This window comes from Sesamum indicum, linkage group LG3, assembly GCF_026168435.1.
Source record: "Sesamum indicum cultivar Baizhima isolate 11 linkage group LG3, ASM2616843v1, whole genome shotgun sequence".
Lineage (NCBI taxonomy): Eukaryota > Viridiplantae > Streptophyta > Magnoliopsida > Lamiales > Pedaliaceae > Sesamum > Sesamum indicum.
This window is the reverse complement of record NC_142659.1, coordinates 15,907,960-15,932,282: the sequence shown is the minus strand read 5'-3', so window position 1 is coordinate 15,932,282 and position 24,323 is coordinate 15,907,960. Positions and strand designations below refer to the sequence as shown.

General features: G+C 35.2%; 3 protein-coding genes across 5 annotated transcripts; 2 read left to right on the top strand and 1 right to left on the bottom strand.

Annotated features, from left to right (window-relative positions):
- The first annotated feature begins 6,317 nt into the window (after positions 1 to 6,317).
- On the top strand, positions 6,318 to 12,834 carry LOC105157694 (nuclear poly(A) polymerase 4). 3 transcript variants are annotated; one of them, XM_088878157.1, is made up of 12 exons: positions 6,318 to 6,927; positions 7,041 to 7,118; positions 7,860 to 7,967; positions 8,661 to 8,723; positions 8,800 to 8,961; positions 9,793 to 9,906; positions 10,018 to 10,080; positions 10,187 to 10,516; positions 10,612 to 10,776; positions 10,918 to 11,832; positions 12,106 to 12,182; positions 12,294 to 12,834. In XM_088878157.1, the coding sequence occupies exons 1-12, from the start codon at positions 6,775 to 6,777 to the stop codon at positions 12,316 to 12,318; spliced, it is 2,253 nt and encodes a 750-aa protein (XP_088734283.1). In that variant the 5' UTR covers positions 6,318 to 6,774; the 3' UTR covers positions 12,319 to 12,834. The 3 variants fall into 3 exon arrangements, with proteins under 3 accessions (XP_088734283.1, XP_011072441.1, XP_011072440.1); XM_011074139.3 differs by having other exon boundaries at positions 12,291 to 12,834; XM_011074138.3 differs by having other exon boundaries at positions 12,288 to 12,834.
- Positions 12,835 to 13,983: 1,149 nt separating this feature from the next.
- Positions 13,984 to 19,045, top strand: LOC105157693 (hexokinase-1). The gene is made up of 9 exons (XM_011074137.3): positions 13,984 to 14,622; positions 15,459 to 15,609; positions 15,701 to 15,883; positions 17,029 to 17,103; positions 17,227 to 17,382; positions 17,510 to 17,608; positions 17,742 to 17,872; positions 18,222 to 18,303; positions 18,484 to 19,045. The coding sequence occupies exons 1-9, from the start codon at positions 14,339 to 14,341 to the stop codon at positions 18,865 to 18,867; spliced, it is 1,545 nt and encodes a 514-aa protein (XP_011072439.1). The 5' UTR covers positions 13,984 to 14,338; the 3' UTR covers positions 18,868 to 19,045.
- A 1,016-nt stretch (positions 19,046 to 20,061) lies between these two features.
- Positions 20,062 to 23,062, bottom strand: LOC105157692 (auxin-responsive protein IAA26). Its single transcript, XM_011074136.3, has 5 exons — positions 21,924 to 23,062; positions 21,072 to 21,346; positions 20,806 to 20,956; positions 20,583 to 20,647; positions 20,062 to 20,491 (listed from the first exon to the last, which is right to left on the bottom strand). Exons 1-5 carry the CDS (start codon positions 22,361 to 22,363, stop codon positions 20,454 to 20,456), a joined length of 969 nt encoding a protein of 322 aa, XP_011072438.1. The 5' UTR covers positions 22,364 to 23,062; the 3' UTR covers positions 20,062 to 20,453.
- Positions 23,063 to 24,323: the final 1,261 nt, after the last annotated feature.

Sequence of the window (24,323 nt, the reverse complement as noted above, 5' to 3'; positions counted from 1 at the left end):
ATAATTACACGTAAACTCCTGCGGATTTTTAAAATTATATTTAGCACTCTTAAAATTTATTTCCCGTCTAACAAATAAGTCTCTCTCGTTAGTCAAACTTACCGAATTAGTTTATATTAACAAAAAAAAAAAAGAGATAAAAATCTATATATACCTCTGGTTTACTTATTACATATCAAATAGAATTTTCATGCTAAATTATTCTCATATATTTTTACACGTTAATGCATGTGAGGAAATGTATCTTTACTATTATAAGGGTAGTTTTAGTCAAAAAAAATTTATTTGACATGCAATAAGTTACTAATATATCAATCAAGAATAAATATCAATTTTCATTCAATTTTGTTAATATCAATAAATTTAAAATAAATTACTAACAAAGGGACAATAGACGAAAGCAGACCTCAAGGGTACTAAATGCAATTTTTTAAATCACATGAAATCTATATATAATTACACTAAATCTCAAATTGAGGGTATAATTATCATTTACTTTTAATAATAAATTAGTACATATCTATTTTAAAAAATATAATAAGTACATAGTTGATAATTTCATACTTCTATTCAATAATTATATAATTTCATCAGATATAATAAGAATATTTATAATTTTTTAAATAATTAAAAGGTATTCGTACTTATGTCAAATTTACAAGAAAGGTTGTAATTTACTCTTGTATTTATTTACTTTTTGAGAGGACAAGTGCACATGTACGGACCAAAATTGGATGCGACAGTACAGGCCGAAATCATAAAGGCGTTACGTTTAATTAGGACAGAGCCCAATAGGGAGTTGGTATAAAATTCTCTACTAGTTCAGTAGTTTGTAATAAGTTTGGGCTCTTGTTGGGCCTAATTTCAAATCCACACTTACATTTAGGCATAAACATATCCCATTGATTATGATAATTTTCTTTATATTTTTTTTAAATTACAGTCACATTTTCTAAAATCTAACATAATTATAATATTATCTTGTTATTTGATAAATTATAGATATTCTCTTAAATTAAAAAATATTTATGTAACTCCTAAACAATGAGATAGAAATGACTGTCTTACCATTGTTGTTTTTTTTTTTCTTTTTCCAAGAAAATATTTTAAATACATGGAAAAAAGAATGAAGGTTGGTAAATCAAATCATTCAAATGGTATATTAGTCCACAAAATATTCTAAATTTTTTTAAAAAATATATAAATATTATATTCATAATTCATAATAATATTGTGGTCAGTTCACTGTAAAATTGAATGAAACTCTAATGAAATTGACTCGTTGTTAGATGTACATTGAAATGAGGATGATATTTATAATTTTTTTAAATAACTAGTAGGTATATACAATTATATCGAACCTCAGGTGTAATTTACCATTTTCTTTATTATAGATATGTTCATTCAATATTTTTAGATATAAAAAAAATAAGTAAATGCAACAACAGTTACAAATTAAATACTGTTAATATATATCCATTTATAAAATAAAAAGTTTTTTTTTTGGTAAATGTAAGTTTTATTAATAAAACAAGATCGTACAATACAACAGTGCTCAACTAGTGGTTTATCCCTCGACAGGCCAAGCGATAGCCATAATCTATATAACGCACATGAACTAATAGAACGAAATAAATTAACACTGATAATCCTCTGTCTAATATCTTCCATAATAATGGTGGCTATGATATTCAATGGTCGCTCCGTATGCTCAAAGCGTCTCAAATTTCGTTCCTTCCAAATATGATAAATGCAAGCAGCCAGGAGTGCACGATAAACCAAGTTAATGATATGTTTTCCTCTCCATTTCCTTGCAGCCCACTCAACGTCCCGTGACCACTCTCTATTAGGTCATTCAAACCGAACAATCCGCCGAATCGCTGTCAGGCATCTTCTGGCATAACGGCATCAAAAGAATAGATGAGTATGTGTCTCCATTGCGCCATCATCACGTAATATACAGGCGCCTAGGTATGATAGCCATGGTTTATCAACTGTGGATAGTTTCCCCAAAATCGCAAGCCATTGGATGAAATTATGTCTGGGGATCTTCAGGGAACCCGAGAGTAGTGAAGACCAACCTACCTTGGGTCCCGGTGGGTCCAATAGCCTGTAAAGAGATGCAACTGTAGGTCGTCCCATCTCAAATCACCAAATGATGCGATCTGTCTCGCCTTGAATTATTGGCAATGCATGCAAAATCTCCAAGCACTCAATGTCCATAATGAGAGGCCAATGTCATTGCCCCTCTATAATAACACTGCTGAGCTTGTCCGGCGTCCGAAGCCAAGCATACGTGGACCCTGTGGGAATCTCTCAATAAGGGGACCAAGGTGATGCCATGGATCATGCCACACATAAAATGAATTTCCATCACCAATCTAATAGTCCACCATCGATTGAAGCAAGGGGTGTAGACGAAGGAGTTTCCTCCAGCCCCACGAACCCCAATTGTCAGTGACCGTCCATACAGATTTATCACGTAACCGCCCGTTATATAACCATTCTACCCAGATTGATGTTCTATCATATTGAATAACATCACACAGCTTCTTGCTCATCAAGGCACGGTTTAAAGTAGCGATGTCCCTTAGGCCCTGACCCCCCTCTGACGCCGGCCTACAGACATCCCTCCATGCTACTTTGGCATATCCACTGGTCCCTGTGCCCTTCCACAGAAAACCTCTCAGACGCTTCTCAATCTCCCTTATAACACCTTTAGGTAGGATGAATGCAGAAGCCCAATATATACTTAACGCCATAAGGACAAATTTAATAATTTGTACCCTCCCAGCATAAGATAATCTCATTCCTTCCCAACCTTTAATGCGTCGATCAATTTTCAATAATAAAGGCTGGTAGTCTGTTAACGATAATCTAGAGGAAAGTAGAGGAAGTCCCAAGTACCTCATCGGAGATGCCCTTCCTGGAAGCCGAGCATCTCTAACAGCTGCTCCCGCATCTCTTGTGCAGATCGAGAGATGATAAGATGGCTCTTATGCACATTAAGCCGGAGACCTGACCAGGAGGCGAATAGGTCCAACCCCTGCTTAAAGACCCCTATAGAGTCCATATCAACTTTGCAGAGTAGCAACAGATCATCTGCAAATCTAAGCTGAAATAATCGAGAAGGCTCACATTTCCAATGAAAAGAAAAATGCATGTCCTGATCAATCATCTGCTGAAGAATCAAATGCAGAAACTCCATTACGAGAACGAAAAGATATGGCGATAAAGGGTCCCCCTGTCGTAGCCCTCTCGATCCCGTAAAAAAATCATGAGGTTTCCCATTCAACCCGAAGGAAAACGAGGGTATCGTGACACATTCCTCTATCCACCTAATGAACGTAGTCGGGAATCCAAACAGGTGTAACACTGCAAGTAGAAAGTCCCATTCTACCGTGTCATAAGTTTTTCGAATATTCACTTTCAGTGCACATCTAGGAGGTAGGCGTGCCTGATTATAGCCTGTAAATAGTTCTTGTGCTAACAGTATATAGTCTTCAATACAACGACCAGGAATAAAGGCAGCCTGACAAGGGCTTATCAACTTATCCAACACCCTACTCAACTTTTGCACAATAAGTTTGGCAATAATCTTATATAAAATATTACAACAAGAAATAGGGCGAAAATCTGTCACCATCATAGAGACATGTACCTTAGGGATAAGTGCCAAAAGTGTGGTGTTGATTTGCTTCAGCAGTTTTCCCGTGGTAAAGAATTCCAAGATTGCCTTCGTAACCTCCGGACCCACGATTGGCTAGGCAGCTTTATAAAAACCCGATGAGAACCCATCCGATCCAGGTGCTTTCTGTGCAAGTTTTGTGCGTAAATGGGATGTGTTGATATATTAAATTTCGAATGACCCTCATATATCTCTAATATCTTTAAATTTTAGGTAAATTACAACAGATTTACTTAAAATTTATCATAATTACAAATATTCCTTCACTAGATATTCCAAATACCTCTTGAAATTACAAGTACCCTAACAAATACCCCCTTATGACAGTTTATTGCGGGAGTACTTGTTATAATGTTTGTAATTTTAGAAGGATATTTGTAAATTTTTGAATAATGATGTAGTATTTATAATTAAGATAAATCTTATGATAGCCCCTTATAATTTACTCTTAACTTATAAATGAAATTATGTTTAACAAATACTCATTCAGATGAATATTTATATTCATAAAATTCAGATATTGCGTATTAAATATTAAACAATTCTCCCTTATAATATTTTAATCTTTTAAATAAAGCGGTTGTTTGACAAACAATACATTCAAATGAATTTTCATATTAAAAAAACTCGAACGAAACGTCGTCGGTGCATTGTTTTCCTATTTGGGTTGTTTTTTTCTTTTTTCTGCATGTTTCTTACATGAGGTGATAGTCGTGTTTAAATCTTTGGCGACTTTAAGGCAATTGTGACTTTTTCAATATGTCACGCAAATTAGGTGGTTTTATGTGTCCCACTGCAAATTTCAAAATCCCACGGCACAGACACATATATGACACGGTATAGATATGATAATATGAAAATTTTAAAAAATTAAAACACAATACGTACATAATTATATATTATATTTTTTTATTATATATATTCTTAATTAGCATATGATTAAAATGTACATTATAACTCATATATCAAAATAAAAAATTAGAAATATCTTACATTTAAGTCTTCTGGCTTCAAAAACATGCATAAAAAGACCCTAAACAGGTAAGACACACCAAAAGTTCTTCTTTATTTTATATTTTCATACACAAGAATATCGTGTTCGACACGTATATAAGGCGTATGCCGTATTTATATCTAACACGTGTCGGATATCGCAACAAATAATTTTTTGAAGAGTATGTACATTATAGTTATCTATATTATTACAAAAAAAAAAAAAAAAATCCTACTGTCATATCAATTGTTGCGCACTGCCCCGTGAGTACATTGCATTAGAATAAGTAACTATTGGTAATCAACTAGTCGGTAATTAAATATATTTGAATGAAAGAAACAAATATAGAGAAATACTTGTTGTAAGTTGAATGGACTCCTCCATGTCAAAATAATTTTGTTTTTATTATTTTTTTTTATAATAGTATAGATATATATAGACCATCTTTCAAGATATCTATAAGGAAAAACTAAAATAAAATAATAGAAGACCCTTTTTTGCACTTGATTGTTTTTAAAAAATACAATTATTTTATTTAATTTATGATTTTTAGTGTTATTGTTTTATCATTGATTAATTCGGCACAAAATTTATAAGAGACATAGTCCAATTCCTACCCTATAGTTTGATTGTGAATTATTTTAAAACATCTTATAATATATTTTTGGGACTTATAAAATCTTAGAGATTATTTTTAAAATAAAATATTAAAGTGTTTGAATAAAATAAAATTTATAAAGTATTAGTAATGCCCATTTTGTGATTAATATGACCAAGATTGGAAAACATTCATTAAAAATTAAAAAATAAGCTGGAAATTATTTACTTTTTCTTAAAAGAGTTTATAAACTTTCAATATATATTTTTTATTTTTTATTATTATAAGTTGTTTTATTTATTAATTTTTTTTTATAAACTCACCAAAACACCCGTTCACGTGAATATGATAATTATAATCGATCTATCAATTAGAGTATTCAAAAGATAATCATTTTGTAAAATTTTATATTGGCGGGAGTGGATGCTTGAATTTGAGATCGTGAGTTGTTCTTATAAAGGGTAGAGGCGATAGCAATTCAACAATTTAAATATCAATATAAAATAATTATATATTTTTTAAAACACCGCAAATAATTAAATTCATCCACCCCACCCTTCAATTAGGTCATAATTGATTGTATCTCGTGTCACGTGTACACCTAGAACTATGAAACATAACAAATTGACCATGCCTCTTAGTGCATGAGTACTGAAAACATAATGACATGTTGGTAATTTCATTATAAGTTTAACAACAATAATGTTTTAACATAGGATACTAACGATGGAGGCCATTTTGTTATATTTTATAATTTAGGTGTGTAAAATATATTTAATGTATTATTATTATTATTAATTTTTGTTCTCTTTCTTAGCCTCAAGTGTGTGAAAAAATCACAGAATGTTTGGACGAAAATACCCTTTGGAACAAAAATAAAAGTACCTCACCGCCCACAATTTCCACGTGGCTGCTACCCCTAATATCGAGCTAGATTTCCCATTGTGCCCCTATTCCAGAGTAGAGGAAACGGCGACGCTGCCTCTAAAATAAAATCGGCGCGCCCAAAAATAAAAAGAAAAAGAAATATAAATATCTTTTGGCATTAATTCCGAATTTCCAACTCATCGCCACTAGTACTACTCTAATCTGCGGATTCCTTCGGCTTTCGCAGTCCAAACCCTCCCGAAATTCCTTCTCCGTGTCTGAATACATTGGATCCATGAATTTGGTCTCTCAATTTTCGCGTGTCCAGGGTTCAGTGTGCCTGAATTTGTGGGTTTTATTATTTGCTTTTATTTTTGATCGATTTTGAATTTCCGCGTTTCTTGTTTGGATTTTGGTGAGAGGTGCGCTTCTGGGTGCTGCGATCTGAGTTTTGGTTGGGAATATCGGTTTTTTTAAGCAAAGTTTTGGTTTTGTGGGAATTGGGTTTAGGCTGGACACGACGGGTTAGGGTTTTAGTTTTGGGCTTTTTTGGGTTTGATTTTAGGTTTAGAATAGGATTTGATTAGGATAGGGTTAAGGTTCTGGGCGGTTTTTGAGTGCGGAGATATGGTTGGATCGGATAGTTTGAATACGTCACTTTCTCCATCGCCGCCGCCGGTAGAACAGAAGCGGCCGCCGAAGCAGTGGGGCGTGACGAGACCGTTGTCGCTTGCGGGGCCAAGTGACGCGGATATTCAAAGAAATAGGGAGTTGGAGAAGGTTAGTTTTTTATGCTTGTAGCATTTAATTAATATTTGTAAATTGAAAACCTAGATGACGGATTCTGTTCTGCAATTCTCATGAGATGTTGTGCTTTTGTTGTTCGGTTTTAGTTTTTGGTGGATTCGGGTCTGTATGAGAGTGCGGAAGAGGCTGCCAAGAGGGAAGAGGTTCTTGGGAGACTAAAGCAGGTAATTTTTTTTTCCCCAACAAGTTCTTATAAGTTTAGGCTTCAACTGGGTTGTGTCTACTGTCTAGTTGGTTGATATATTTAAACTATGCGATTTGGCAATTTTCACAACAGAAAGGTGTTCCATCTGTATATTGTAGTAATCAGTTCATTAATTTCTGGTTGATTTTGAATCAGCGTCAATATTAAAAATTGTTCTGTCACATGGTCAATATTTAGTAACAATTTCCTGTTTATGATTAATTTGGTTTTTGCTGTTCGAAGGTTTTAAAATCAGTTCATTAGTTGATTTTCTGTAATACCTGGAATTTCTGAACCCTGACCGTAACTGCAAGCAGCAGGCATTGGTTGCTTTGTTAAGGAGGAAATAAACTACAAAATGTCTAGACCAAGCTATGGGTGTAACATTTTTCAATTTGGTTGATGATTCTTTTTGCACATAGGATTTTGAAGTTTGAGTGATGTATTGGATGTCAAACAGAATCATCACTTGTTGATGAGTTTGGACAAATCATGAAATCATTTGCATATTTCCTTTTTCTAGTACTATTGTTAATGTTACAGGATGTAGATATTGTTCTTTATCTTTCATATCGTGTATATTTAGACATCTCAGTATCTGCATCATTTAACTTAATATTAACCTTGGATATATGTACACTTCTTGGTCTCTTCATTATTTGACATATTATTAACTTCCTGTCTTAGCTTAAAATGATGTTTATTCGTTCCTCTGTTGTAGATTGTGAAAAACTGGGTGAAAGAGCTTACTCGGTTGAGGGGATACACAGATCAAATGGTGGAAGATGCCAACGCCGTTATTTTTACTTTTGGTTCTTATAGACTTGGAGTAAGGGCTTAATCTATTTTTGCTTTGCTGTCTTCATTAGTTTTAGTTACCTTGCATATTATCTTTTGTTTCATTTTTTTGAACTTAAGATTGCAGTTTGTTTGGGTAAGCTCGCATTTAATGCCTTTTTATAGAGTTAATGGAAGAAAAATGGGTGAGTTATTGTAAATTCTCCAGAAGATCAGAAAGGATGCTACTTTCTGTTATAAGAAACGAGTCTGGTGGTTATGAGAGGCCTGATGAGGGTTGTTCATTGATTTGAATGATGGTAAAATTCCAATGTTGGTGCTACGGAAGGTTTTGCATTGAGTCATTGACTAAAAGCAGATAATTCTGTTCTTGAGGGCTTCATGTCTTTAGTCATGTAGTACTCTTACACCTTAAATATCCAACACAGCAACTTGGGTGCAGAAAATGAGTAAGATGCATTTATAAGATTGTGTTTCACAGGTATCTGACTCATATGTTCTTGTCATGCATACGTTTGGTTGGATTGTTTTTCTCTGTTTATGTGGTCTGTGATTTCTTTTCCTTAATTTGTATATTTTTTTTGAAGTGATTTTTTTATAATTTCCGGTTGCATTATTTTCTTGGTTCTTGCATGTGTGTGTAGAGTTATTTATTTATTTATTTTTTTAAATGCAAAGATTCTGGTTGGTAATTCTATATGTTAATTGCTGATTGTTTTTGCAGGTACATGGCCCCGGAGCTGATATTGATACATTGTGTGTTGGGCCAAATTATGTTAGGCGGGAGGTAGACTGACTTCAGGCTTTCCATATTGGATCTGGTTGCTTACTAAATATGAACTAACGAGAACAATTTTTGCCAGGAAGACTTCTTTTATGTACTTCATAACATTTTGGCTGAGATGGAAGAAGTTACTGAACTCCAACCTGTACCTGATGCTCATGTACCCGTGATGAAATTCAAATTTGATGGAATATCAATTGATCTTTTGTATGCAAGTATATCTCTCTTGGTTGTTCCAGATGTAAGTGTTTCAAGTTTCTTCGTGTATTAAAGTTTGTATAATTTTGAGTCTCTTGCTTCTAGTTAGGAAATAGTCAACTTATGACTGCCTGCTGTCTGAAGTAGTTTTCATGTTATTGCCGAACATATTTCTTCATTTAGCTAGGCATCTCTTTTTTCATAAGTCATCTTCTCACTTTGTAATATTTGGCCTCTACTCGATTTTCCTGTTGTGTTGTTCTCACTGTGGACTCCACTCAACCAGTAGCCGTGTCTCATACTTCTGGCCATTGGTACTCAAGTACTGTATATGATGCTTTGCTTCGCAATGTCTAATTTCTGATTTTGTCAGACCCATTCAGCAAGTATTGGTGGTTTTACTCATGCATGATTTGAGATTATTGAATGTACTAATGTATATACATGCCTATATAATGCAACTATTCCATTTATATGCATTCGTGTGTCAGCTGAACCCTTGCTGTGACAAAAGGTACTTTTCCCCTTGATAGCATTTCAAGGGAAAAATGAGAGTTGAGGAACAATTTGCCAGTGAAGATATATTGTTACGATCTTTGTTGCGTCAATTTCTCCTTGCTGAAGCCTTTTGCCAACAAATAAATTGTGCTATATGTGCCTGCACTTCTACGTATCCAGAGATGATGGTTCTTCTTGGCTTATATCTTATGTAGTTTCTTTTGTATCTGTTCGGGCATGAGCATGGAGTGGAACTCCTGTTGTGATCAGCTGAATACTTTGGACAATCTTCAGTTGATGCATGTTCATGTGTCCACCTGGGGATTAGATGTGCGGTTTTCTTGAAGTTTAACAAAGTTAAACTGATTTCTGACAGGATTTAGACATCTCAAACAACTCTGTATTATACAAAACGGATGAACCAACTGCACGTAGTCTTAATGGCTGCCGAGTTGCAGATCAAATTCTCAAGCTTGTTCCAAATGTTGAGGTACTTGTTATACTTGAATTTCTATGCCTTCCATTGTCTCCATTTCGTTCAAGTGCCTTTTCACTAATACTTAATTGGGCTTTTCCTTAACTTATTATCCTATAATTTCAGAACTTCCGGACAACACTGAGATGCTTAAAGTTCTGGGCTAAGAGACGTGGTGTTTATTCGAATGTAAGTCGATTTATTTTAGAATTACTACTTTACGGAACTCTGTGGGAGATCAAATATTTGGTTGTTGTGGTGCAACATGTTTTCACTTTTTATTTTTCAATTTCAGGTGACAGGGTTTCTTGGAGGTGTGAACTGGGCTCTTCTTGTAGCTCGCTTGTGTCAATTTTATCCCAAAGCAAATCCCAGTATGCTAGTTTCTCGTTTCTTCAGAGTCTATACACTGTGGCGCTGGCCAAATCCTGTGATGCTTTGTGAAATAGAGGATGATGAACTTGGATTTTCTGTATGGGATCCTCGAAAATATCCTTGGGACCGTAATCATCTCATGCCAATTATAACCCCTGCTTACCCATGCATGAATTCTAGTTACAATGTTTCGGCAAGCACCCTCCGGGTCATGATGGAACAGTTCGAATTTGGTAAAAAGATCTGTGAGGTACAGAATGTTCAGCCTGTTCTGATTGTGCAAGAGGAAAACTGCTCACAAGTATTTCTGCCTATTAATCATTTGATTTCAATTTGTATTTACAGGATATCGAGCTGAATAAGCTGCAGTGGAGTGCATTGTTTGAACCATATTTATTCTTTGAAAGCTATAAAAATTATCTACAGGTTGACATTAATGCTGCTGATCTTGATGACTTGCGTGCTTGGAGAGGTTGGGTTGAATCCCGGCTGAGGCAGCTAACTCTGATGGTATCGTCTTTCGCCTTAAGACTGAATATTGATTGAGTTGGTGTTATTTCTGATCTATCTTCAATGTGTACCCACAGATTATACAGTTATCTGTCGGTAGTGTTCTCTTTTCTATTTATGGTTTTCTTGGACATAATGCAGATAGAGCGGGATACCTCTGGGAAATTACAGTGTCACCCTTACCCACATGATTATGTGGATTCTTCAAAGCAGTGTGCTCATTGTGCCTTTTTCATGGGGTTACAAAGGAAGCAAGGAGAGGTTATTCAAGAAGGCCAACAGTTTGATATCCGCCAGACTGTTGATGAGTTTAGGCATCAAATACACTCATACTTGTACTGGAAGCCCGGGATGGATATATATGTTTCTCATGTTCGTAGAAAGCAAATTCCCTCTTATGTATTTCCAGAGGGTTACAGACGAAGCCGACATACGAGGCTTATGAGTCAGCACCAGGTTGATAAGATGTCTAGTGAGGGTGGTGAGGCCTGCAGACCTGGATCTGCTGAAAGAGTCCTAAAACGGAAAAAGGAGCTTGATGCATCAGATTTGAAGGAGGGGAGGCGTCCACAGAAAAGCCATTCTGTTAGTCCTCAGAGGCAAGTTTCAGTCTCACCTGAGCTTATTTGTTCTAGAAGCGCAGGTACATTGAAAGACTGTTGCTCTACGGCATCTTATACAATGGAAGAAAAGACTGCGGTGGAGGGTTCATGCCTGTTTATGGATGGAATGACTCAACAAGAGGCACCTTTGACCCCAGGGGATGCATGCACCAGATCTAATGAGGTTGGGCTGCAGCTTGTTGATAGGGATAAAGAGTTAAATATAGATTTCATAAAGCCGAACCAGGGGATGCACTGTTCAGAAAACACTGATGCTGGTTGCGTCTCAAGTACCTGTAATTCTCACTGTGCAAGCAGCGGTGGTAACTTAGGGATCAACGTTGAAGGACCTTCATTGGATAGATCATGCGTGTCTAATACACAGCTGCTGTCGAATAAAGGACGCGAGAATGATGCTTCTGTTTTGGGGGACGGATTACGAGAGAAGTTAGAGGTTTTGGATTTATGTTCTCTTTGGTCCTCATTTCTTTATATGCATATCTTATGCTGTTTTGAAGTCACAGGAAGCTTTACTCAAAAATTTCTTAAATCTTGTCTTATACAACTTTTTCAAAACCAAACTGCACCTGTTCCCTCAGATTTCTTTCCAAGACATAGTAAGCTTAAGGGTTAAACTTTGTCGAGTAACTGCCTGGATCTTGTACTCTTTTTTACTTTCATTAGTCTCAAAGAATTGATCTTTTCCTGTTGCTTTGTCTTTGTGAAGCCTAATGCTGCTCTCACGATGGTTCTCAAATCCGGGGATGGAGTCGGGTCTGAACCTGTTCAGAAGAACGTGATGAGGCATGTTTACAAATATTTTGAACCTGCGTGTATTTATTGAATGGCATTGCAACAATTTTTGTCTTTATGCATCTTTGTCTTGGTTTGTTTGTCCGTTTTATGCAGCAGCAGGTTGAGTCTCACATCGACTGCCTGAATGAGAAGATAGATACCTGGATGGATGAATGAGCAGTGTCACATGACTGAAAGCCAGCAGCTCGGGTAAGTATCATATTCCTTGCTGGCTTTCATATGTTTCTTATTTTTCCAGGCTAGCTATTTTTAAACCTTGAGAGGAAAAGAAAACCAAAGCAGCCGCAATATGAAGAACCCCCTTGAGTTTCCATATGTAAAGGATGCCATGGAGCAGGAGTTGTCGTGTGCTGTTTCTGGCCCTGAAAGAGATTGGTGATGCTAACTTTGTTAATTATATGAAAATGTTGACTTGCGTGTGTGGAAAGGGCGTGGTATATTGTGCTGCCATTAGTCGGAGGCAGCTTGTTGTGTTGTATATTTCTAGGGGGTTATTTTACTAAGGTTAGGGCGTGAAGTCTTTTCTTGCAGGTCATTGAGGTTTCACCTTCGAGCTTCTAGTATGTCCAAGACTTGAATTTGTACATTACTAACATCCAAGTACAAACATTTCTTCATTCTAAGGTGGTTGGTTTGTATATATATGTGTCTGAATTGTATATCTGAATTGGTTTGGTCATTTGCAACGCTACTCGTGATGAAATCACAATGTACGTTTGAGCCAAGTACCTCAATTTTACACTTGATAATGCCAGAAATGTGATTTATCAGTTATGAGCAAAAACACGGTTTATGCATGAATGAACGGAGATAAACCATTTACAATCTTTATATTCTTTGTTAAGTATAACACATCTGGTCGGGCACTGTATAGAGTTTAAGTATCCAATGCAATCAAATGAGAAGCATCATCTTATTACTGAGCTTGAGCTTATCATGTAAAATTAGTTACCTTGAAAATTCAAGATTTTTCTGCATTGTTTTGACAATTTTTAGATGCATTCGTGTACTAGGAACACTATGGTTGTGCTAATCCCGTTTGAGTTGCTCTCTCTCTACCAGAAGTAAAATGCAGAAAAGTGAGTCTTCTTCGACACTACAAACTCAAAATTCAACAAATCCGAACACGCCTCTTTTCGTTTAGCCTTTTCCCTATTTTCCTCCAAATTTCTTTCTCACATACAGTTATTGTTATTAAGGGATAATCACATCGTTCGTCTTTGAGGTTAGATGTAATTATATTTTAAACCTTTTAGGAATTATAAAGTTATGTTTAGTACTCTTTATATTTATTTTCATTGAATAAATAAATTTCTTTGTTAGTTAAAGTTCAACAAATTTATCGATATAAGTAAAAGAAATTAATAAAAATTTATATTTACGCCGATTGATTAATTACTAACTTATTGTAGATAAAACAATATTTTCTAATCAAACTACTCTTATGCATTTTCACTGTATCTGAGGAGGTATATTTTTTACCGAGTCAGAAAATATTTATTTGGCTAACTAGTCGGTGTATTGTAAATTTTAATCCAATTTTTTTTATAATATTAGTTAATTCGGTTAATTTTGAGTAACAAAAGAGTCTATTTATTAAATAAAAATAAAAGTTTGAATATTAGATGTAATTTTTTAAATTATAAAGATAAATGTAATTATACAAAAGTTATGGGAGTGATGTGTAATTATCTCAATTAAATATTTAAAAGAAAAATCCACCAACTTATGGGAGAAAAAAATTAATTGAAAGAAAATAGAGATGCATGCAAATGGAAATGATGATGAAAGCTTCGTTTCGGACTTGGATGATTTCATCTACACTTCTGCAAAAGAGAAAAAGGAAACGAAAAAAGTGAGAAAAATGAAAAAAAAAAAAAAAAAAGAGAGAAAAAGAATTCACGGAAACATTTCAAGATCTTGTTTCCAGTTTTGAGCTCAGTCAAAATTCTCCTCCGCCATTAATTTTCCTCCCACTTCTATCGTTCCCCCTCATTTGACTCTCACCCCTTTTCTTATTCTTACACCCAACTCTTCATCCATTTATCCATTCCTTCTCCACTTTTTGCCACCCTGAAATCGGTGCAAGAAGCCATAAAGATTCGATTTTTATTTTGTTTAATCCATTTCCAAGTTATTTCAAAATGAAGCAGGGAATGGGGAAGGTAGCGGTGGGCGCCGCGGTGATCGGAGCCGCTGCCGTGGTGGGAGTGGCGGCGCTGGTGGTGCGCCAGCGTATGAAGAATTCCAGCAGGTGGGCTCGGGCTATGGCTATTCTGAAGGAGTTTGAGGAGAAGTGTGCAACCCCTGAGGCCAAATTGAGGCAGGTGGCTGATGCCTTGACGGTGGAGATGCATGCTGGATTGGCATCTGAGGGTGGCAGCAAGCTCAAGATGTTGATCAGCTACGTTGATAGTCTCCCAACAGGGTAATTTAATTTGTTTCTTCAATCTATTTTTTTTTTTTTTTACTTTTTTGTTTAAACGATAAATCGTGCTTGTTTGAGTGTTGGAGAATGACGGAGTTATTTTCAACCAATGAAAGGTCTGAAGTGTCTAAGCGTCTGCATCTTTAGAATGTGCCATCAGATCTAAGTGTAAAGTGTAATGACAGAAGAATTATGATGTCATACGTTCTCATGGATAATCAAATTTTTTAGTGGAGAATTTTGTTTTACTAGGCAACAACTAACAAGAGACATCAATCTGACAATGGCAGGGAAAATCTCAGTGTTGCTTATGTTTTTATTTACAATCTATTGGTCTTACTTGGAACTGAGAAAAGTTTTTCTTGATAAACAATCTGTTCTTCAACTACTCAAATTTTTTTATATTTTTCTATTTCTTTACCATGACTTGTGAAAAACTTAAGGGGATTCAGTACATTTTAGTTTGCTTTTATGCAGCAAAAGAAACACCCTTTGAAGTGAAGACTCATTCTAAACTTGAAGCTGGACTGTAATATCACAGTTGAAGGGGTATACTTCTTTATGGGAGATTAAAGATTGAAGAAAACATGATTTGTCTGATACAAGCACAATTGGCTCCTTCTGTTGAGCATTTTCTTTCTTGATCTCCATTCTTTTACTATCCAGTATGAAAGGAAATTTATGACCCACCAAATTGTCGAAAGAAGAAGTCCTACTAGAATTTGTTTTAGTACTTATTTGCTTTTGGTTTGCATGAAAGTGTATTTGCTTCCCTCTAGTTGTTCTTCAACAGTTATAGCTAAAAGAATGTCTCTTTCACATTTCCTTCATCTCAGCAATGAGGAAGGAGCCTTTTATGCTCTAGATCTTGGTGGTACAAACTTCCGTGTGCTCCGAGTCCAATTAGGAGGCAAAACAGGCGGTATTGTTCATCAGGAATTTGCTGAGGTTTCAATTCCGCCTGCATTAATGAGTGGGACTTCAGATGTAATAATTTTTCTTTTATAAGATTATTAGAGTTTTTTGTCGAGTGCATCTTCCAGAGATCACTAAACGTTCAAGTTTATAATGATTTCAGGCACTTTTTGATTATATTGTGGAAAACCTTGCTAGTTTCGTGGCTGAAGAAGAACATAGATTTCAGCAACCACCTGATAGACAGAAAGAACTGGGTTTCACGTTCTCATTCCCTGTGATGCAAACTTCATTAAATACTGGAACTATTATTGGGTGGACGAAGGGCTTTTCTATTAGTGATGCCGTAATTCCTTTCTCTTAATCTCATTTCACTGATTTCACTTTTATTAGTTCAGTAATTAGATTTATATCATGCCAACCTGAAAGTGCAGGTGCCAAGTATTATTCTTCGGATATCTTCTTGTGGAACATGCTTTTGTGAAGATTATTCAATTTAGTGAATTTCTTGTTAATTGTATGTTGATTTCTATACTATATGAAGGGTGCTTTGCAGTATTTTCTTTTGTGCTCCATTTTGTTGCTTTTGTCTTTAAGCTATTAGTTATTGTGGTATCACTTAATGGAATTGAATCATCCTCTTCTTCTACCAATGTGCTCTGTCATCCGTATATTACATCTTTTCCTTATAAAAGATATGGAACTATGTCAGTTGAAGTTGAATATGAAGGCATTATATCTTCTAATGCAGCACAGTCTGCTATTGGCTGGGTCATCCATTGTTTTCTGATGGCAGAATCACTTCAGAGTTAGTATAGGACTGCCATGTATGTATGTTTAAGTAGACAGTCACTTTCTATGATGTGTTATACTTAGTTTCATTTAAATTGGTACATAGGCTTTGCAGAAGTTCAACATAAAAATAGGCTATTTGATGAGTAAAGAGGAAGTCACTCTTGATCATTTCCTAGTGTTATCTTTTTCATATGCTCTGTGTTCACAAAATATTGATCTTCTGCCCTCTCTTTCCCATTTTCTTCCCGTTGTGAAGATTAAGCAAAAAGTCACTTTCATTTGAGACTGTGATGGTATAAGCATGCAGGGATTTTCTTCCCATTGTGAAGATAAAGCAAAAAGTCATTTTCATTTGAACAGTGATGGTATAAGTATGCAGGTGCCCTCTTCCACCGATTTTGTAAAAAGCACTTTTATTTCCCTCGGCAGATCTGCGATTCTCGAACCATTTTTGAACTTTTCGCTGATATACATTCTCTCTATTTGTTGCATATAAATACTGAGTTTCGTTAGAGGAGTGAGACCTAGTGGCTCATGTCACAATGCACTCTTTTCTTCTAAGAGCGCATGACAAATTTCCCCACCAATACTGATGCCTAACATAATTTCCTGTTGTTTTTTTTCTAAAATGCAGTCCTTAAATTACTCAGTTGCTAGAGTTCAATTCCTGATATATCTATTAATGATTATATATAGGTTGGCCAAGATGTGGTAGCAGAACTGACAAAGGCCTTGAAAAGAAAGGGTGTTGAAATGCGGGTGGCTGCTCTGGTGAGTTTGTTTTATTGCTGCAGAAAAGTTCTCATGTCCCAATTTCATCCCTCGTCGTGCTCCCACCCTTGTGTTTAGTCAATTCCCTGGTTCTCAGTTTTACATGTGTGGCAAATGTGATAGGTTAATGATACAATTGGAACATTAGCTGGAGGAAGATATAGCAACAAAGACGTTTGTATTGCCGTCATATTGGGTACTGGAACAAATGCTGCATACGTAGAACGTGCCCAAGCAATCCCAAAGTGGCATGGTCCTTTGCCTCAAAGCGGAGAAATGGTTAGAAAATAATATTTTATCTTGGTTATCTGTTGTGGTTCTTAGTATGTAGTTTGATTTAGTAATTGTTTGGCTGTCCACATTAGAAAACTAAAAGTTCGGCTGACGTTAAACTTGTGCGTCACAGGTTATAAACATGGAGTGGGGTAACTTTAGGTCATCACATCTTCCGCTTACAGAGTACGACCAGACATTGGATGTTGAAAGTTTAAACCCTGGTGACCAGGTAGGATAACTCGCAGAAACGCTAGTTCTTTTGTAGTTTGCAGTTATATTAAACTCAAACAATCGGCAAAACGCAGTTCAATCTCATAATAACCCTCTCCATCTGATTTATGAGGCTAATTGTTTCTTTTCAGATATTTGAGAAGTTGACATCTGGAATGTACTTGGGGGAAATTCTTCGGAGAGTTTTACTTAAGATGGCTCAAGAAGCTTCCTTGTTTGGTGACACAGTCCCACCCAAACTCAAAACTCCATCCATATTGAGGTACTCCATGAAGGAACCGATACGAATTTTCACTTCAGTTTTCGTGTCAATGAGTCGATTAATCTTACATCTAAAATGGATATTGTATCATATGAACCATCATAGTCGCTTGAGGCTAAAGAAGTGAATACTGTTGGTACATTTGATTGTCCACACACTCGTTCCCACTGTGAATTTGTTGTTGAAAGTTCCATGTTTTTTATGTTCCTCATCCACGTTTCTTGATTTCCCTCTTCTTGGATGTGGAGCGTCACTTGATTGCTTTTATTTCTTTACAAGATAGTACTTTCATCGTTTCCTTTGATACAAGGATGATTCCCGAGTTAACCTAAAACTACACAACATGCAGGACACCAGATATGTCAGCGATGCACCATGACCAATCCTCTGATCTGAGAGTGGTAGCCAGCACACTGAAGGATGTATTCGAGGTATGAATCCTATTTCCTTGATGATCCGTTTCTACAAACTATCTTCGAAAATGCTTAAAAACATTTCAATGCTACACCTTTCACACCCTGGATCACAAGAATGCAGCACGGCGAACCATCGTGTTCAGATCTTGATGAAACATAATGCTTACTCTGCATAATGGTTGTCTTCTACCTCAGATATCAAATACATCTCTCAAGACAAGGAGAGTCGTGGTCGAGCTCTGCAACATCATCGCCACACGTGGGGCACGCCTTGCTGCTGCCGGCATCTTTGGGGTATTGAAGAAAATGGGACGGGACACTTTGCGGGAAGGTGGTGGCAAGACGGCCATAGCCATGGACGGAGGACTCTACGAGCACTACACCAAATACAGGGAGTGCTTGGAGAAAACGTTGCAGGAGTTGCTCGGAACGGAAACCGCAGCAACCATTGTGGTCGAGCATGCAAACGACGGTTCAGGCATTGGTGCTGCTCTTCTTGCTGCCTCGAACTCACATTACAGAGGGGACGAGGCATCGTCGGGAGACAAACCGTCCCCCACGCCGGAGACATTTACTTAAAAATTGTGATTTGTTTTCCGATTTGCCTTATATAAAGCATTAATAAGTCGAAGAATTCTAGTTTAGATTCATCAGTCCAATTTTTTGGGAGAGTTGTAAGATTCTTGTCCTAAATACACAAGTAAAACGGGCTATAAAATTTTATGTTCAACGTTGAAGCCTCACATAAATTCTCGTATAATGCTCCATAACTGTAATGTCCAAGTACGATCTTAAATAATTTTTAGGGATAATTACAGTGTTATGTGAGATTTGGTATAATTATACGTAAAATTTTTATAATTTTGAAAAATTATGTTTAACACTCTTGACATTTGGTTTCATTAAATAAATAAATATTTCAATTAGGCAAAATTTATCGAATTTACTGATATTAATAAAAAAAATCAGGTAAAAATTCATAATTATTCTCGATTTACTTACTATTGATTTATTACGAATTGAATAAATCTTTTTATAATAATTATCCTTATACATCTTCGCACATTAATTCATATGAGAAAGTTGACAACAATAAGTCAATAATAAATCAATTTATAATAAATACTATTTTATTATTATTATTAACAAGTTCAATAAATTTCAATTAACAAAAAATCTTATTTATTAGACCGAGACAAACTCAAAAATACTACTAAATTGTAAGAAATCTATATATAATTATTCCAAACCTCATAAAAGGATAGCTTAATTATCCTTAGTTTTTGGATAAATTACAACGACTTTTTATGAAGTTTGGCATAATTACGAATACCCTCTCATTGTTTAAAAATACAAATACCCCTCAATGTTTAAAAAAATTATGGATTCATTGGATGGATTTAAAAAATTATCAACTATACCCTTGATGTATTTTTTTGAATAAAAATAAAAATTTGTAAAAGATCAAACAAGTGGATGAAACATTTAAAAAATTATATAAAACTATCCACTTAATCAAAATTAATAAAAAAATAAATAAAAGTATAACTTTTAGTCCATAAGAACAATTTGAACAATTTAGCACAAAAAATAAATAAAAAAAATCTAATGACAACAAACAAAATGAGTTAATTATTAGACAACGGTTAAAATTAATAAATTATTAATAATTTTCCAAACTATGAGTGAATATTCATAATTAAACCAGATTTAAAAAAAAAGGTTACTGTAATATACCACACTTTGTGATTACAAGTGAAAACTCCTTAGAAGTTGAGAAAGTCAGAAGCTGAAATTGTATTTCTTTGATCACTTTAAACTGTTTACAAGCAACGGAAGCACTCGACTCTTTTTTCCCAAACACAGCGCTACAACTTGAAACCAAGATGACAGCATTAGCAGCCATCACATACAAAAACCTCATAACATTCCTATTAAGTAATAATTTGCAGTTCATCCAACAACAAGAAAACAAGTGCATTTCTTTCTACAAAATCCACAACCCCAAATCTTCACTACTACATAAAACACAGAACACAGCCATTTACTTCCATCTTAAATATATATATATATAATAATAATAAGATAATATCCAAAAGTTGATCATCATCGACGCCAAAATACTCCCTGTGACCATCGTTAAGCGACAGACTTCCCGACTACGCTCATGCATTGAGAGAGAGCTTCCCCTCTTTACTTCCACCTGCAAAAACGGAGACCAAAGTTGCATACGTTAGAACCAATCTGGATTTCTTTTTCTTTCTACCAGCATTAATAGCGAAAGCAGAACTCACGAGATAGTCGGGGCAGCTCCGAGCTTTTCAACACACGTAATCTCCTGACTGTCGATACAAACATGCTGGAAAAAGAGGGAGCGTTAGTGAATATGAACTCGAGATCTCTATTTCAAGAACCATAGATAGTCAAAAGTTGAGATAAAGCAGAGAATTTTAGGCAAAGCAAATGCGACTAATATATTTGCGGAACAAAACTATCCGTGGAGGTAAAGATGCTTACTGCCAAGGGACATCCCCAACAAGCATTCTGTCACCTTCATTATCCTCATACACAAGGGTATATTCTCCACTCCCGTCCAATAAACCTCCGATCACCTTTCCTTTCCCTCCCTCGTCATCTTTGATTCCACCAGCACAAACTTCACTTTGAGCTACACGGATGAAACAAACTCAATTCGATTGCATGTATTTTTATTTGATAGACAAACATAGCGATTATATATAATGCTAAGACGGTAGCATTTTCAAGAATTCAAGATCGATAACCTGCAACAAGGCCTCTGAAGAGCTCGTCCACAGCACAGGCTAGCTTTTCATAGCTATTGTAAGCTTTGAGATCAACTTTTCTACCAATGGGAATTCCATCCATGTTGATCTTCACAAACAGAGTTCTTGGGCTATTTTCAGCAGGTTTCGGGCCGGAATCTTTGTCGGCAGCCGCATTTGGTGATTCAGAGGCTAGCTTAGAAGAGCTGCCGGTTGCAATATTTTTTCGGAATGAACGAATGGGAGGCCATCCCACCACCGGAGCTGGAGCAGTCCTATTGTTTACAGAAAAAACAAGTTAGTTTAAAGAAGATGATATTATGCTTCATATCTCTGCCTAATCATACAAGTAATAGCGCAAGAAAGGCATTTATTGCCAAGAAACAGCTCTACTCATCCCTTCTAATTATTTGCCATCACAAAATGAAATAATGCATCTAAGTCACTAACAATAACCAGTAGAGGAAAAATTAGAAAAGAAACAAAAAACAAAAATAAGTTAGACTTTGTTTGTTTACTTTTTTTTGTGTTATCCAAAAACAGACAAAATTATCTTGAACTATTGCAAATTCATTGTATAAACTTATCTTTATTTAGACAAAGAAAAACAATTTAAAGATGGAAGCAAACAAAACCTTGATCTTTCATAGAAATGGATGAGCAAAAACTGAAAAGACAAAGAAACAAGAGAAGGAAATCCATAGGACATAGCAGACAATAAAGAATCAAAACCAAATGCATGGACCACAAAAGTACACTTAACAAAAAATTGTGCAAAAACAGTGAATATCCTCTGTCCAAGAAGGAAAAAACCAATAGTAAAAACAGGCAAGAAAATAAAGGTGGGAGTACCTTTTCTGAGCGCTGCTAGTGTTGTGCACAGCTGTGTTTGCAGGAGCTGGTGAAAATGCCTTCTTCTTTTCTGCACTCTGCAACTCCACAGCTGCTGCTCTATTGGTGCAGGGCTGTGGTGGTGATTCCTTCATGGCAGGAAGAGGAAGCTGAGCAGCAGATTGGAGATGATGAAGAAAAGTTTGGTGCTGCCATGGGGATTTCACACAAGGGTTGGTTGAAAAATAGGTGGGAAAAGAGAGAAGAGATTCATTTGAGGTTTTGGTGATGGTCCAGTAGTCTCCTCCACCTGGTGGACCAAGACTCAGCTCAAGCTTTTTCTCCTCTGAAACCCCATGATGCCTTGTTGCTTCTTCTTCTGCCCTTTTTGCAACAAAACACTCGCTATCTTTTGGAATCAAATCCAGCAACTGTGGATCTTTTCTTGAGTACCCTTCCATTCCTTTCACAAAACTAAATAATCTACTAACTCGAACACCACAGTTATATATATATATATATATATATATGTGTGTGTGTGTGTGTGTGTGTGTGTCTACAAGTTTCAGGTCAGAAATGAGATGCTGCAGAACTATTGAATAAAGACTTGAAGCTAAGAACAATGAAAGCCCACATTTTTACACATTACAAACAAGGCAAAGATGAAATCTTTTCTTCTCCCAACAACAACAAGAACCAAAACCAGAACTTCAAAAAACAACAACCCACAAAGAAGAACAGAAGAGTAAAAACCCAAGATGCAAAATCTTGCCAAACACAGCGCTATCAAAACTGCAACTCTTGAAGGACACACAAACGATATAAGTAGAAGCCCGGAAGAGAGAAGTAGAAGAGAGCTATTATAGCTTATGGGATCGCAATCTTGCTTTTATGACTTGGTATTTTCTTTTGTGGCACGCTCGGATTGAGTGTAGTGGGCTTCCCTCTCTCTCTCTCTTGATGTTTAATAATAATACCTTAAAGGCCGCATATTATGAACAAGAAAACAAGAGAATTAGGTGACTGAATGGAAGGTAACAAGAAAAATAATGGATGAGTAAAAAGAGAACAAGACAGATTCTTTTCGACTCAAGGCAGCGCTAAAACGGGAAACGGAATTGGAACAAACTGCACGCAACCAACCCCCCAAAAATACTATATAACGTTGTTGGGTTGGGGGCAGGAAGCAAAAGCGTGCTGACCTCTCTCATCAACAAATGTGATAAACACACAAACCGGATTATACAGTGACGCAAAGTCTAGACCATAGATATATTATTAGGCCTCAGGCTTAGAGTTTTAGCACACTGCCCCACCAACATGCCCCCCCCCCCATCTTTTTCCTTTACTTAATGTTGTTCGTAGAGCATCTTTAGAGGAGTTGATCAAAAAGAGCTTGGAAAAAGGAAAAATTGTAGTCGGAATTGTATTGGATGGGATTAAAATTAATTATATGATAATAATAGTATATTTTTTCCGTATAATTGAAATATAATTTTAAAAAAATAATTATATAATAAATGTATTACACTTATTGATTTGATATCAAATTAAAAATCTCGTTTTCGCAGTTGTGGTTAAAACTGTGAGTGACTTTTAATTATGAAAAAATAAAACAACCCTTTTAAGTAATCTCTTGTTAAACCAAGATTCTTGCATTTATTGCTTAATTAACAAATTTTAAGGAATCATTTCAACTTTTATTTTTTTGAGAAAAAAACTGTAAATTAAGTGGTAGGAAACATTAATATTGTTTGAAAGTAAGAGTGAAAAATAAAATAAAATTGAGAGAGTTTGAAAAAATAATTTAATATTTATAAATTTATTATTGTGTTGCAGAGACTCAAAGTATTTGGGAAGACAACTTAATATTTATAATTTTATTAATGAGTTGCAAAAGTTCGTAATTGTTACTTACAATTTTTATTTAGATTAACTCACCAAAGTAAATCAAAAGAGAAACTATAATTTAAAAATATTAATTTCAATTAAATTTTAGTAAAAATTCAAGAAAATACTTAAAATAAGTTTGTGCAAATACCCTCTGAGTATAACTCAGCATCTACACTATCATAAAGGGAAGAGGGTTTTTACCACTACACCAAATAGTTATAATTTCAAAAACGTCGTTCAACTTCCCAACTCAAGTTAAATTAATTACTCAGTCAAGTTCCTTCAGAAAACTAATTTCATGTAATTACATGTACTCAAAATTTATATTTACTCCAATTTTGTTCAATCTTATTGTTAATTGAAATTGAAATTATATATTAGTATTTATTTGTATGTATTATCATCGTTATCAATATAACATGATCATACAAAGTATAAATTTTAATTTAATTTAAATAATACATGTGTTGATAATTATTGAATAAAAAAATTTATTAGACAGTTTTGTATAAAATTGTAAGATAATGA

What these genes read in the sequence shown, in the direction of transcription:
- LOC105157694 (XM_011074138.3), top strand. Translation starts at nt 6,775, where the DNA reads ATGGTTGGATCGGATAGTTTGAATACGTCACTTTCTCCATCGCCGCCG. An exon ending in GACGTGGTGTTTATTCGAAT is followed by an intron (nt 10,081 to 10,186) that starts GTAAGTCGATTT and finishes TTTCAATTTCAG; the next exon opens with GTGACAGGGTTTCTTGGAGG. An exon ending in TTGGTAAAAAGATCTGTGAG is followed by an intron (nt 10,517 to 10,611) that starts GTACAGAATGTT and finishes TTGTATTTACAG; the next exon opens with GATATCGAGCTGAATAAGCT.
- LOC105157693 (XM_011074137.3), top strand. Translation starts at nt 14,339, where the DNA reads ATGAAGCAGGGAATGGGGAAGGTAGCGGTGGGCGCCGCGGTGATCGGA. An exon ending in TAATGAGTGGGACTTCAGAT is followed by an intron (nt 15,610 to 15,700) that starts GTAATAATTTTT and finishes TAATGATTTCAG; the next exon opens with GCACTTTTTGATTATATTGT. An exon ending in AAATGCGGGTGGCTGCTCTG is followed by an intron (nt 17,104 to 17,226) that starts GTGAGTTTGTTT and finishes CAAATGTGATAG; the next exon opens with GTTAATGATACAATTGGAAC.
- LOC105157692 (XM_011074136.3), bottom strand. Translation starts at nt 22,363, where the DNA reads ATGGAAGGGTACTCAAGAAAAGATCCACAGTTGCTGGATTTGATTCCA. An exon ending in CTTCAGAGGCCTTGTTGCAG is followed by an intron (nt 20,957 to 21,071) that starts GTTATCGATCTT and finishes TCATCCGTGTAG; the next exon opens with CTCAAAGTGAAGTTTGTGCT. An exon ending in GGAGCTGCCCCGACTATCTC is followed by an intron (nt 20,492 to 20,582) that starts GTGAGTTCTGCT and finishes CCGTTTTTGCAG; the next exon opens with GTGGAAGTAAAGAGGGGAAG.